General features: G+C 48.8%; 1 protein-coding gene across 1 annotated transcript in view; it reads right to left on the reverse strand.

The window, feature by feature from the left end:
- Nucleotides 1–15,407, reverse strand: part of LOC110219810 (uncharacterized) — a 62,422-nt gene that overhangs the window by 21,847 nt on the left and 25,168 nt on the right. The window contains 6 exon segments of the mRNA XM_078146278.1: nucleotides 1,920–1,994; nucleotides 2,904–2,993; nucleotides 3,562–3,665; nucleotides 7,172–7,218; nucleotides 8,249–8,343; nucleotides 9,968–10,097. Of these exon segments, the coding sequence (XP_078002404.1) occupies nucleotides 1,920–1,994; nucleotides 2,904–2,942 (114 nt within the window). The 5' untranslated portion in view covers nucleotides 2,943–2,993; nucleotides 3,562–3,665; nucleotides 7,172–7,218; nucleotides 8,249–8,343; nucleotides 9,968–10,097.

Here is a 15,407-nt window from a genome sequence, read left to right on the forward strand (position 1 = left end):
CAATATGGCCTCAACTGAGTGGTATGAGACTATCTGGTGCCAAGTGAAGAAGAGTTCTCTATTCTTATACTGAGTGGAGAAGACACTGTGTATGACGTGGCATAGTCAAATAATCTTCTCTCTTTCCTTTATGATTGCTTTCAGTTGTTCATGGAATACAGTCATTCATTTTAATATTTAATTATAGAGAAATAAGAGTCACTATGTGGAGACAGGAGGGTTCCTTCCTTCATTAATACGTAATATTTTATGCAGTGGGGTTAGTAATTGAGATAATGAATAAGAAAGACATTGACAGTTTATGAAAAATAAATTATTAAAACCTCTTGTTAGAACTCTAGAATGTTGGAGATCAGGAGTCAAGAGGCAGACTGATGGATAGCACACAAGAAAGTGGTCACTTCCAATCCTTCGGTACCTGGGAGGGCTCATCCATTTTTCCAATCGGTTTCACACAAAATATGTTTGGCCAATGCACTTGGCTTCTGATGCTCTTTCATTTCAAGCAGAATAGTATGATTCCCTTTTGAAGATGTTGTGTTATACGGGCAGCTAGGTGGCACAGTGCATAGAGCCCTGGCCTTGGAGTCAGGAGGACCTCAGTTCAAATCAGGCCTCAGACACTTGACACTTACTACCTGTGTGACCCTGGGCAAGTCACTTAAACCCTACTGCCTCACTAAAAAAGACCCCCCCAAAAAACAGCTGTATTATTTTGAATCAATTGCCTTTCTTGTGGAGAAAAATCCCTTCACTTTTTTATCCTTTTGATTCTATTTAAAAGTCTGATTTATCTTCTATTTGAAAAGTATATTTTACTTTTACCTTCCTTTATTTCTCTTATGGAACTGCTAAGCAATTCAGGAGTATATTACTCTTTTTCTGATTTTTTAGATTCAAAAGAATTTACAGAATTTTCCTTTTCACTTCTTGTTCTGAGTCATGACTCTTCTTTGCATTGTATTCATTCATAATGGGAACCATCAGGAGAGAAGGACATGCTTTTCTTCACTGTTAATTCATCTATTGCATCCCTAACTTGAGCTTATCAGAAGCTCTTGCATGCCTCTTTCCTTCCCCATCCTCCAGCAGTCTCTCTTCCTCACCATGGGGTGAGCTCATGTGCTCCAAACCTCCACAGAAGGAGAGGCTCAGCTCACACATCTCCACATTTGCACCTGGCTCCACTACTTTCAAACTTACACAGAAGGTGCTTAATACATGCTTATTGACTAGTGACTGCCCCAACAGTCTCATCTGAGAATCCTGCTTTGAAAGCCCACTGTGATTTACAAATCACCTACTTTTCCAATCTTCTTACACCTTACTTCCTCCACCTTCTCTGTGACCCAATGGCACTGGCCTCTGTATTATGCCAGGAAGAAGACACTCCACCCCTAGGCTCTGGGCATTTTCTCTGGCTCTCCAGAATGGCTCTGCCTCCTCACTGAGGCCTCCTAGGGTCCTTCAAATTTGAATAGAAATCCCACCTGCTATAGGTAGCCTTTCCCAGCTCCCCTTTATTCTAGAGCCTTCATTCTATTAACTATATCCCGTTGTCCATTGTCCATAACCGTGTGCTTGCTATCTCCCCATTAGACTGTGAGCTCCCTGAGGGTAGACAGTGCTGTTGGCCTCTTTTTGTATGACCCGTACCAAGCACAGTGCCTGGTATACAGGAGGCATTTAATAAGTGTAGAGTGAATAAGTGCCTGCATTCTCTCCTTCTCAGAACCTCTTCCTGGGATATTACAGTGCCTTCTTTCCTCCATTCTCTAAGAAAGTGGAAGCCTTGGAGGGAGGCCTGGTCTTGGCAAGCTTGGAGGACACTCACCAACAGGTCAGAGGGGAAGATGAGGTCCAACGCAAGGGCAGCCTGCAGTAGTGGGCAGTGGGGAGGGGCCCTTGTTCGGACCTACCTGGCACCTGCATGTGCAGAAGTGGATCCCAGAAGTCAGAGAGATCTCAGCTCCCAGGGTAGAAGGCAGAGACATCTTGGTTCCAAAGAAAGAGGCAAAGAGATTTCAGCTCCAAGGGAAGAGAGACAGATTTCTGCTCCAAAGGTTTCTGCCCCACACACTCTGGGTGGGTCTTGCTAATGCCAAGAGCCCTGCCCTCCTATGCCCTGCCCTTTCAGAAGGGAATTATGATTTGCAAATCTGTGCCTCCTAAGGAAATGAATTAATTACTGGGCACTTGGTCTCTGGCCTGCTGCATCAGGCACTCTCAGGTCAGAGATTGGCTCAGTAAAATCCTGCTAACACCCCCATCTTCTGCTACGACCCCTCTCCCCATAGGCCCCTGACCCCACCTGAAAATGTTTGCTCCTGGAGGGCAGAGCCTTCATTTCTCTTTCACAGAGTGGTCTGTGCTTTCCCTCCACATGCACACACATGTCCGCAGACACACACATATGTGTGGGAGCCAGCATGGTGTAATGGGAAGCAAACCCGCTGCCCACTGACCTTAGATTCCTGGGTCCTGGGTTCAAATCCCATCCCTGACACTTATTAACACTGACACCCATAACAAGTCAGTCTCCCTGCCTGGGCCTCAGCTGGGGTGGGCAGGAAGGTCCTCCTAGGACCCCAAGCATGTGACAGGCTTTGCTCATTTATTACTGCTTCAGTAAGGTTTCATTCCCATTCACTGTGGGCCAGCCCCTGGGGTGCCAGCAAGCCTGGGTTCAAGATCACAGGGCCTTCATCTGAATCCTGGGAATGGGAACAGGGATGGAAGCAGGAAGACCCCTGTCCAATGGAGCATCAGACAGTTTGGGGCTGGGTGACCCTGGGCAAGTCACTTCACAGTTTCCCCTTCGGTCAAACAGCACAAAGCTTCCTTGGCTCTCTTGGATTCCACCTTTGCTGATGCTGGCGAGGTCTGTGGAGGAATGCACTCACCTGGGGATGGGACGAGGCTGTCTGGGTCCCAGGGGCCATTCTCCTGGATTCCAGGGGCTCTCCTAGGAATAGGCTTGGGTCCTCAGCAAGCTGAGCAGGGGAGAGTGAAGAATCTCAGGGTGGGAGAGTCCCTGACTTTGCCTTCTCTTCCTAGGGTGGATGCTGGAATGACAGCAAAGGCCATGGACCTGCCCCAGGGCAGCAGGGAGGGTCAGGCTGGGAAGTGAACTTCTTTTGAGCAGGGAGAGGACTTGCCTCCCACTTTAACTCCTGCTCTTTGGCTCATGCCCCTCCCCCATCCTCCTACAGAGACCAGGAGGCAGAAGGGGCTTGGGATCCCAGCTGGGAGGAGACCAGTCAGAGCCCCAATGGCTCCAGACCAGAGCTCTGCCTCCACCTGATAGGATGGGTGAAACAGGTGGGTCGGGCAACTGTGACCCATTGGTAAAACTGGGCATGGCCCCCTAGGACCTTTGGGATGTGGCAGGGAGCCTGGACAAGAAGCTCGGGCAACCCCCAGAGCCAAGACCTGGTGGGAGGCCTGCTCCTGGCAAAGCTGGAAGACAATCACCAGGAGGTCAGAGGGGGAAGATGATGCCCAATGGAAAGGGCAGCCAGCAGAAGTGGGGTGTGGGAAGGGGCCCTCCTTCAGACCTACCTGGCACCTGCAGGGCTGGCTCCCACAAGGCAGAGAGATCTCAGCTCCAGTGGAGGAAGGCAGAAGGAGATCTCATCTGCAGGAAACATGGGGAGATCTCTGTTCTGGGGGAAGAATGCAGAGAAATCTCAGCTTCTAGTGCTTCTGTTCCCAGCCCACCTGTTCTGGGTGGGTCTTCCTAACCCCAAGAGTCCCGCCCTGTCCTACTGTCCATCTTCTAGAGTGACCCCTCTTCTCCCCTATCCTCCTCCCAGGTTTCCAAACTTCACCCCAGGCAGAGAAGTCCACCAGGGCCACCACCCAACCCACCAGGCTGGTCATCTCTGGGTTCCCCTCCCCCATTACTCTACCACCTCTCTCCCTCCCACCTTTACCCTGCTCTGAGACTCCAACTCTTCTCAGCAGAATCTCCTGGTCTCCCCCTGCAACATTCATCTTCTTCCTCCAAAGGACATGCCCAGTCTACATCCCTCCCGGTTCTCCCAGCCATTCTCCCCTGATTCCCTCCCCCACCCCAGGCCCCCTTTCTTCTCTGCAGCCTGGGCCCAGACTTGCTCATCCTTACTTTTAACTCTTGTCCTTCCAACTGGAAACATTTACCGCCTTGGTCCATCTCCCTCCTTGACCTTCCATTGCCCCAATCCTAACACCCAGGTGCCTTCTGTTCTGTCATGTTTGTTTCCTAAGAGATGTTCCATGTCTGGCAGACAGCTGGATCCTAATGAGGAGCTGAGGCCAGGACATCAGGACACCTGGTGCCAGGCATATGTTACAGCTCATGTTACAAACTTTCTCTACTTATATAAACCTTCCCATCTGCCTCCAAGTCTAGGGGTTTGGCTGTTAGCAGATTAAGCAAGTGAAATCCACCCACTGAGAGGCCTGACTATTTCCCTCTTCACCCCTCCAAACCCGGGTTCTAATGGGAAGGGGAGAGGTGCAGAAATCAGGACATGCTGGTCCTGGGGCAAGATGATGGCAGGAAATGAGGAAAGAGGCCAGAGAAGGACTGAGTTGGGACTGCTGTTGGGGATGGAGGCAGTACAACACCCCAGCCCAGAATCCTTCTGGATCCTCCTGTTATTATTTTGTTTTTTGTTTTTTTACAAATGTAAAGACAGTCCCCACCCCCTGGGCCTCATCTGGCCATGGGGACTGGTGAGCAGGGAGGTGCTCTAAGGATGAAAACTGGAGTGTTTTTCCTTTTGTGGTCCAAAAATAGGCAGAGACTGGACTGTCCTTTAAGAAGCAGATCCACGGGCCTATCAACCCCACACCAAAGGAAAAACTCAGAGCTAGCAGTGGGAGGAGGGGAGGCAGGGGGACTAAGAAAAGACAGATTCCCAGGAGAACAGTTAGCATTTCTAAAGGTTTTGAAAGTCATTATCCCATCAGATCCCCCAACAAAGGCTAGGAGGCAAAAGGAAGGGGCTCCTTTGTATCTTACCAAAGAACACAAAAGGACCAGAGAGGATCTGGACTTTTGCACTAGGGAGTACTTGGGTGAATGCTGGGGGAAATCCAACGACCTGGGGGGAGTCACAATGGGTGGGAATAGCCCTATCCCCTCAGGGTCCATCCATAATTATGAGAAGGGGAGGGAGAGGAAACTGGAATTCCAGAATCCAGAAGGGGGGGGGAATGGGTAAAGCCAAAACAAATACTAATCCAAGTGAATGGAGGAAGGGTCAGAGATGGGAGAAGAGGCCATAACCCAACCCCCACACTCCCATTCCATCTGCAGTCTGGGGCTTAGCAATCAAAATGACTTGGATTTCAGGAAAGAGTTTCCACAGCACCTGTGATTAGCTAGTTATTGGAGGGCAGATCTGCCCTCTGGTCCTAGAGTCTATAGCACTTCTTGCAAATCCTGGCATGGATTAATTAAGAGCTGAATAAATGACCATTCATTCATTCATCTGGAGAGGGAAGGGGAATTGAGAAGCAACTTCCAGGTCCCCATTCATTTAAGAGGTAGCCTGAAATTTCCTGGCTCTGGGGACCCCAGACCCTGCCCTTTGGGCACAAAGAAGTAAAGCTGAGCATGGGGTTTGAGGCTCTTTCTGTAGCCCATCCTGTACCTGGAGAGCCTGGAACAGGAGAACTTCTCAAGGTCTTTCCCCTTATCTCGAAATGCCATAGAACTTGTACCAAAAGAATTGCCTTTGTCTCTCTTACCCTGTGTTCCCTATCCTGTTATTCATCTTCCTCATCCTCTGTCACAACCATTTTTCCTCATCCTGTAGGCAACCATCTTCCTCACCTTCTTTGTTCTTATCCTGTCCCTAATCTCCAGCCCCCAGAAGAAACCCTAAAAATCCATCATCACCCTACAGGCTGTGTAGCTTTCTATCTATGTCAGCCTGGGTCTTTTCCTATATGGGCTCCTTTGTTCAGTTCCTTGCTAACCTCAGGCCCCTGAAGCTTTGAAGAAGTAAAGCTCCCAATGGCTACAGAGAAGGTCTAAGTGAAATCTTTCACACCTGAAGCAGCTCTCCTAACTCTAAACCTCAACAGCATCACAGGCATCTAAGTAACCTGGGAAAGTTGGAGGAGGGGAGAAAGTTGGTGGTTGGATTAGAATTCCTTCAGGTCCCCATAATGTGTCTGAAGGCTTCTCCCAATTGAGCCTGGGCCCCAGCATGGGCTGGGGTGCTGTCCAAGGTAGGAGAGTAGCAGGGAATCAGGAAGCTGAGTGGGGACAGAGATGGTTTCACAGGCTGGAGTCCACTTTTCAAGGGGCCAGCTCTCAGAGGACCATGGGCTAGAGCCAGGAGGGGCCTCAGAGCTCCAAGTCCTCATTTTGCCTGGAGGAACAAAGCTCAGAGAGGTCAGTGACTGGCCCAGGGTGACAGGGGCATTAAGGAACAGCCAGGATTCCAGCCTGGAGCACAGATTTACACCAGTAGGGAATTCCAAGATCATTTCCTGACATCCTTCCAACTCTAAACGTTCCTGAGGCTTTTTTTTGAGCTCAGCTCCAGATCACAGGAATGCAGGTATGTTTGACACCTGAAAGGGGCTTAATTCCAGGTCACGAAATCCAGCCTCATTTTACAAATGAGAACACTGAGGTTCACTGATTTAGCAGCCAAGGTTAGGTGGGTAGAACCCTGGGCCTGGAGTCAGTTAGACCCCAGCTAAGAATCCTCCTTCTGACCTGTCCTACCTAAGAGTCTGGGAAAGTCACTGCAGCTCTCAGACTCATTCTCTTCATTTGTGAAATGGAGATAATAGCTCCTACCTGGCAGGGTTGTGAGGATCCCACGAGATCACACATATAATGCATGGTATGACCATGAGAAGGTAGTAGTGCCACCCGGGGGGAGCTCAATTCGAACCCAGATCTTAATTCCCTCTTCCCTCCTCTACCAGGGAGCCTCTCAGTAGGGGGAGAGGGCATAGGCCACTGGAGAGTTCCCTCTTGGGAGGAAGGGAGAAGGATTCTTGGGGAGGGGGACACAAACCAAAAAGGATTCTGAAAAATGGTCCCTTTCCTCCTCTCAAGGTGGCTTATGTACCAAAGGTGGTGGGAGGAGAGCAGATAGTTACAGGGTTTCTGAGACCAGGGTTTGGGAGAGAGGGTAGGGCACCTGAGACCCAGACTTACTTTCTCTGGCCAAAAATTCTGGGTTCTTCTATGTCTTCTCAGTCTGTCTAGAAAGAGTTTAGAAAAGACAGAAAGTGACTACTCCCACAATTTATATCTCTTTTCCCCCCACCCCCTAGCCTTCCTAGCCAGGCTAGGTTAACCTTGGCTCCTCCCCGCCCAGGTATCTGAGAATGAAGTGGGGGGAGGGCCTAATGTCCCAGGATAACTTCACCCAGCCTGGGTTAGTTGGGTGTCCTGGGGTCAGTGTTGCCCCGCCCTGTGCCCCAATAATACAGAGACGCCTCTAAGCAAAGATATCTCCTTCCTTTGAGCTGGGGAATCTGACCTCAGTTCAGGCCCCCCCCCCAACTGAATTGGATTTAGGACTTCCCAGAGATCTGTTATTTTTCTATGCCTGGGGGGAGGAGGCAAAGACCTTCAGCCTGCTACCCTCCCCACTTACCAGGCCCCCTTCTTTCCTACCAAGTAATAATGATTTTTAATCATTCACATTTATACTCCACGTTAGGCTCTCTCAATCACCTTTCAACAAAAAATATGTCACCTCACAGCTGGACAATTACAGCTGCAGGGGGAGGGGTCTGCCTGCCTCAAGGCTCTCCTCCTTCTTGTCCAGCCCTAAAGTCATTTTCCCAAAGTGCAGGTCTGACTGATGGGGTGCTTGAGTGGTAGTGTTTGGGTGCTTGGACTTAGACCCCAATTTCTCCCTAGACTCAGAAACACTATCTCTGACAGTTTCTCCCCAGTCCAAAGAAGCTGTGCTTAGCAATTACTCATGAGTAGGCCCCAGCAAAACCATTATCTCTTTCCCTGGTGTGGTTCCAAACAGCACCTAAAGGATCTATTAGCTTAAAATGGCTTTGCACTGGGTCATAAAGACATTCTTACCCACTACTGTACTGTTCTACCGCCCTACCTCATTATTAAGTAGGAGTCTCATATATTATAGCAAAATTTCCAGTTTCAAGGTACACACACCAATTCAAAAAGTTACATCTACATTCGTAAGTACTTAACATTAGCCTGTATGATTCCCTAAATATCTAACTAGAGTTTCCAATCAAACCTAATTACCTTTTTGTTGTTTCCCGATTCCCATAAACCTTTTCTCTTTCTGAGAGGAATGTCCACCAAGCTTTTGGAAGGTGTGTTTATATGGTTTTTTGCTTCTAAAAGGAAATAGGAAGAATGCAAACCACATCACCATGGTGCCAGATCATTTTCATAAAGTGTAACCATCCAGGGACCCCAAAATGTTCAACAATAACTAAAAGCCTCGGTTATTATTAGATAAATGGTTCTCTGTATATAGCTTCCTTGTTCAAATTCACTGTGAATCAAACAGACACAGTGAGAAAAATGATTATTCCAGCAGATATTGACTTTGGCAGGAATCTAAAACTACACCTTACCACCCTCTGGAGACCTAAAGACTGGGTGTTTCAGCTCCATGCTCCTGAAGGCAGAGTTAAGATGGCAGAGGGGGAGGAAGCAGTTGAGCCTAACTCACCACTCTGCTTTCCCCACAATACTCTAGAAAATGCACCAGCCTATACTGTGATTGGAAAAACCAAGAAAACGCCACATGGAATAATTTTTTTTCTAGCCCAGGGCACCTTAAGGAGACAGAAAGAGAGGTCTGGAGACAGAGTCTAGCTAGGAGCCTGCAGCATTACATTGCCCAGGGATGGAAAAGGGACTGAGACAGAGCACCAGGGCAGAAAGAGATCCATGGACAGAAGAATGGATTTACCTCCTAGGAGGTCCCAAAGGAAAGGATACATAGCCTCTTATGAGTGAGGTCAGTGTAGATCCCACCAAAGGTCCAATCCAGTCTAACCCAATAAACATTTCTTAAGCACCTCTTATGTGCCAGGCACTGTGCTAACTGCTGGGTATATGATTCAGGAAAAGTAAAACAAAAAGAAACACACAAAGCAAACCAGTCCCTGCCCTAAAGAATCTCACAGCCTCATGGAGGGAGACAACATGCAAAAAAAGAGGCAGGAAAGTGGGGGTGGGGCTATCCAGAAGAGGGACATCTGGTTCCATGGGCTTAAAACCAGGCAGAGCAGCAGATCCAGAGTATAGTCAGCGCAGATGTCCAGTTTCTGCCCTCTATCCAGGAAGGCATTGAGTGGACTTTGGGCTCCAGCCAGCAGTCCTCCAATCAGAGGGGAAACAAGGCATGAACAGGTTGTTCTAGTCAAGACTTGAGTTAACAGCCTGGTGGTGAATTAAGAGGTAATGAGCTGAGCTGGGCAGTGCCATCTTGTTCAGAGGAGAAGTTAGGCAGATAAAGCAGGTACAGAGTAGAGGTGATGCTGGAGAATCCAATTCTGAGATTCTGGCACTGTGTGATTTCTCAGAGATCACACTTCTCTCACAGCTGGGCTAGGCTGCCATACACTGCATAGCCTGGATGGCAGACCTTCATGAAGCTGGGGCCCAGGAAAAGCCTCAGGAGAAGCTGAAGAAAGCAGCCTTGGAGGCAGTGAGGAGAAGAGTGATGATCCATTCTGTGAAGGCAGGTACCATGAGGGAGAATCCCTTTGTGTTTTGGCCTTCCTCAGGGCCCAAATTTTGGGCCCCCATCGAGGTGGAGGAAGGACTGAGGGTGCTGACCCCATCTTATCTGCACTGTAGATTTCCATGCCCTACACACATTTGTGGCTTCATCTGTTCATGTGGAAGGGTCTTGACAGACCTTGGAAGGGGCACTGAGGCCTGACTGGGATGGGCCCATTGCCAACCCTCTTCCCCTGCACAGGGTCTCCAACCAAACATACTCACCAGTGTCCTGGGAGACTTGTCCTTTGCCCCTAAAATTTGGGTACTTGGTTCCTGGAATGACCCTTTACACCTTGCTCTCCCCAGGAGCCCCTCCTCCATCCAAACGTTGGCCATAGGGACATCACAATGTCTAAGGATTAAGAGGAGGATGGAGGTATGAGAGGCAGTTCAGTGGATAGAGCCCTGGACCTGGAGTCAGGAAGACCTGAGTTCAAATCCAGCCTCAGACACTTCCTACTTGGGTGATCCTGGACAAGTCACTTAAGCTCTGATTGCCTGACAAAATGGATTCACTGGCTCCACTCCAGAAGGAAATGGCAACCCAGTCCAGTAAAACCCCAAATGGGGTGGAGAAGGGTCAGATACAACTGAAATGAGTGAGCAACAACAACATTGAGGTCTGGAGGGTGGGAGTCTATTAGTGATCAGAAAAACACCCCCAGGCTTTTCTTTTGAGAGATGAGGCAAAGGAGGAAGTCCAAAGAGGGGAAACAATTTGTTGAGGATGACCCAGGCAGTGATCCTCAGAGCTGAGATTCTAACTCTAGTCTTCTGTGTCCAGATACGATGCCAACCCAAGTCCATAAGATGCCCCCTTCCCAAACACACCACACACCCACCTCTGCTGCATACCACTGGGATACAGGAAGCCTGGGTACAAGTTTATCTCTAAGACTTAACAGATGTGTGACCTTAGGGAATCTTCTCCATGGGCTCCCTCTCAGGTTCCCCAACCAGATAATGAAGGGCTTGGCTTGGATAATCCCAGAAAGTCTCTTTCTGGTCTAAAGCCTTCACTTCAACTCCTTTTCTACCTGTGGGACTCCCAGCCCTCCTATGGAGACATTCCAATTTGTATAGGACCATAAGTCAGGCCCTTGTCCTCCCTGACTCTGTTTCCCACGAGGACAATGGGGATCTTCTCCCTGCCTCCATCCCCGGATTCCTCAGTGGACATCAAGGTAAAAACTATAGAAAGGAAAAGTGTCTGCTGTGTTCATTCTCATTGACATTGTGATTACTCCACCTGTAGGAGCTCATAGTATCCTTGGATTGTGGGATGGCCTGCAGAACCTCCTAACCTGCCCAGTCTGTGGAAATTATCACAAGGATCCTATAACAATGTTTTCTGGCAACACTGTCTGTCAGTCCTGTTATCCACAAGAATGCCCACCTGCAGGCCTCAACTGGAGGATAAGAAGGATAGTGACCCTGTTCAAGGAGATGAAACCACTCCTGGAACAGCCCCAACCTGTCCCAGAGGGATGGTGCCCCAAGCATGATGAGCCCTTCACCCTCCTATGTCAAGAAGACAATCAAAGAATCTGCTATGTCTGCCAATACTCCTCCCTTCACAGTAAACATACCCTGACTAAATTAGAAGACCCAAAAGCAAGAGAAGGTAAGACAGACAACCACGTCAGCTTCTAGGGAGGGGTAAAGAAGGTCAAGTTTCCTATGCTGTTGCTTAGAGGAGCAGGAAGAAGACAGTGTGGGCTGTGGGGGTATTGATAAAAAAAAGTAGGGGTTCCCTGGATTGTGGGATCTCCCCATTTTATCTCCCAATCTGAGCCTTTGCCCAGGCTGTTCTCAGGACACACAGGGCATTCCCTCTATACCCCAGTTACTCAGAATCCTTGGCTTCTTTCTGGGCTCCAATTTGAAGCTGCCTCTCATGGGAAGCCTTCCTTAATTTTCTTCTCTCCCTCTCAATTGTTTAAGTCACTATTGGCTCACCCAAGGGATACCCGCAGCTCTGGAGGAATGTGCACCCTCAGCACCCCAGCACAGTGTTTGCTCTTTGGAGGCTACTCATCAGGGCTCTTTATGATCAGTTGTTCCTTTTTTCCCCCAAGCTTCCTGTGAAGAGGAGAATGAGATCTCCCTGCCACCTCCAGGCCACCATTGAATGCTCTTCCACTGGGTCTCCCAAGGGATAGCATGCAGGAACCCAAATCACTGTGTTCACCTCCATTGGCATCCTCCATGGAAAACAAAACTCAGTCCACCATGGAGGCTGTTCTAAGGAAGATAGCAGTGCCATGGGAAGAAATCCCCAAACTGGAGCTTCTTACCAGACTAGACTCTGAAATGCTGGTCCTTGCCTGCCCCCTGCAGGTCTCTCTCATTACTACCTGGAAGATCTTTTCTGGAGAAGTCATTTAATAAAGTTTCTGCTCTACTCTATTGGGCCTTGTGTACAGGTCCTGTGATTTGGCCCTGAGTGAGGTTTCATGGTAGGAAAGAGCATCCTGGGGTTGTTTCGGCCAAAGGATCGCGTGCTTCCTTGTCAGCGGCACTTACAACCAATTAAACTGAGTGTCGAGAACGTGGCTGGCATTTCTACCAAGGAAGACAGCCCAGAGCATACTGGGAGCTGAAGCTGGTGCTGCTGTATGTTGGGGGGTGGGGAAGATAGGGGCTCTCATGTTCTCCCCATTTAGTCCGGAACCCTGCCTTTCCTACCTTTTCCCTTCATATGTCCTGCTTTCTCCTGTGCCCTGGAGCACTTGAAGTATCCATTCACTTCTCCTGATGTCAAGACAAAATCTGCCTCTTTGCAGCTTCCCCCTCTTTATTGGGACATTGCTCTCTGAGTGGAGACAGCATCCCCATCCCTCTCCCTCACTATGGCCTTTCCAGTATTGGAAGAAACAAATCATGTCCCCACTAAGTCTTGTCTCCTTCAGAGACAAAAGCCCCATTCCCTTCACCAGTCCTCACAGAGCATGAACCTAACGCCCTTCTCCATTCTGTTTCCCCGCCTAGAGATGCCCACGGACCCATGACTATGCTGTTTTATTTGTGTCACCCCTCCAGATCTGGACACAGTACCCCAGAATCGGTAGGCCTATGGCAAAGCGTGATAGGACTGCAATGTGCCTTTGGATGGCAGAGAAACTAAAGAGTAGAGTTAAAGGGAGTAGCCAGACAAGAATATGACAATGATAACCCATGACTCCCACCTGACACTTGTATAAGACTCTCCTCCTTGGTGGAAGATGTCAGCTTCTTCACAGAATCTTTCCCTTCCTAAAGAGAGCCTGGAACTGCCTTTGAGCTGTCTCAAACCAGGAAGCTTTTTGTTTTTTATGTTTTTCTTTGTTTGTTTTTAGGCAATTGGGGTTAAGTGACTTGCCCAGGATCACACAACTAGTAAGTGTCAAGTGTTTGGTCTGATGCCGCATTTGAACTCGGGTCCTCCTGACTTCAGGGCCAGCACTCCATCCACTGGGCCACCTAGCTGCCCCCAGGAAGCTCTTTGAAGACAAAGAAACATGTCTTCTGTACATTTTTTTTTCTGGGGAGCCAGTTGTTAAATATATATAAATATACCACTGGAGGGAGGGAGACAGATTTTTACAGATCCATTTTGTTATAACTTCCTGGGGCACAGAGAAAACATTTATATTAAGAAACCACTAGGGCACTATATGAACCCTTACATGGTAAGGGTAAGCAAAGGAATGGGTTAAAAACTCTGCTCACCACATTATGCTAATACTATGACACTTCCTTGAGGAGCCCATTTCATTAACAAAACGAAATGGGGTCCTTTACTTCAATAGAAGGAAAGCAGAGACACACAAGTTAGACTTCTCTCCCCAAAGAATCAGCATCACACAGAGGTCTGTAATACAACCACAGAGGCAGCCAGTGAAGGAGCATTTATGAAAAACTTACTACATGCTAAAGCCTCTGCTAAACAGCAAGAATACTGCCAAAGGAGAAAAGGCAGTCCCTGCCGTCAGGGAGCTCCTACTTCACTGAGAGAGCCCACCTGTGAGGAAGTATTTACAACCAAGATATCTACAGGATGCAATGGAGAGAATTACCAGAAAGAAGCCATCAGAAGGAAGGGGGCATCAGGAAAGGCCTTTTGTAGAAAAGGGGTTTTAGGTTAGAGTTGAACCAAGCAAGAGAAGCCAGAAGAGGGTTCAGGCAGAAGAGTATCCAAGGCAAGGCGAGCACACAGTGACGATGCCCTGAGCCCAGAGGTGGAGTCACTCGCTCAAGAGAGAGCATGAACCATGTATGGCAGGCAATACTGTGTAAGGAGACTGTCCAGGTGGGGGGGGGAGGTTATGAAGGGATGTGATGGCAGAGCATTCTGTACTGGATCCTGAGGTTGATAGAGAACATCTGGGTTGGTTTCTTGGCTGGTTTTAGTAGGGAGGTGATATGATGGGACCTGAACTTTATGAAATGGCTTTGGTGGCTGAATGGAGAATGGATCGAACTGGGGAGAGAGCTGAGGCAGGCAGATACGCCAGCAGACCATTGCAATGGTTCAGATATATGGTGATGGGGCATAGGGTGAAGGAGAGGGTGAGGACTGAGAAAAGGCCCCTGGATTTGGTCATTAAGAGATCACTGGCAATTTGGATGAGACTGGAAGCCAGAGGGTAGGCAGTTTAGAAGAATGGGAATTAGTGTTAGTAAAGGGGCCTATAGCAGATGGCCTGGATTAGCAGGCTATTACAGTAGCCCAGGCCTGAGGTGGTGAGGACATGCACCAGGACAGAATGACTTAGGGAGAAGCAGCAAAAACGCTACTGTCACTGGATCACAGAGCACCTGGGGGTGGGGGGAGCAAGGTATAAAAAAAACTGGAAAGGCAGGATGGGGCCATCCATAGGTACCTGCTGTCACGTCTGGCAAAGTAATGACTACGCCTGTGTGGATAAGTTCCCGCTTACCTTGGCAGTATCCTTCCCAGAGGTGTACACATTGAGAATGAGGTTGACGCATGCATTGCCAGAGCCAGCTCAGTGTTTGGGAGGCTCTGAAGGAAAGTGTGGGACAGAAGAGGTATTAGACTGACTACCAAACTGAAGGTCCACAGAGCTGTTGTGCTGACCTCATTGTTGTATGTCTGTGAAACCCAGACACTATCCCAGCGCCATGCCAGGAAACTGAATCGCTTCCATTTGCATTGTGCTGGGAAGATTCTGAAGATCACCTGGCAGGATAAGATACCAGACCCTGAGGTCCTTTCTGAAACTAAACTGCCAAGCATTCAAAGTCTACTGCAGAGAGCTCAACTCCGACGGGCTGGCCACACTGTTTCAATGCCAAACTTATGTGTATCAAAGAGACCATTTTGTGGAGAACTCACACAGGGCAAGTGCTCACATAGTGGTCAGAAGAGGCGATACAACGACACCCTCAAGGTGTCTCTTAAGAGCTTTGGAATCGATTGTGCGACATGGGAGACGCTGGCACAGGATTGCCCTGCATGGCTTGCCCTCCTCAGAGAAGGTGCCGTGCTCCATGAGCAAAGCAGAATTGTAGTAGCTCAACAGAAATGCGGGACGCACAGATGTAGCACATCCGTCCCCAATGTTCACATGGACTATTTGTGCCTGACCTGTGGTAGTGGGTTCCAAACTGGTCCTGGTCTGATCAGTCACAGCCGGACGCCCCGTAACGTGACCCT

The sequence above is a fragment of the Phascolarctos cinereus genome, unplaced genomic scaffold (assembly GCF_003287225.1).
Source record: "Phascolarctos cinereus isolate Bilbo 61053 unplaced genomic scaffold, phaCin_HiC Scaffold_726;HRSCAF=1367, whole genome shotgun sequence".
In the NCBI taxonomy this organism is placed as follows: Eukaryota; Metazoa; Chordata; class Mammalia; order Diprotodontia; family Phascolarctidae; genus Phascolarctos; species Phascolarctos cinereus.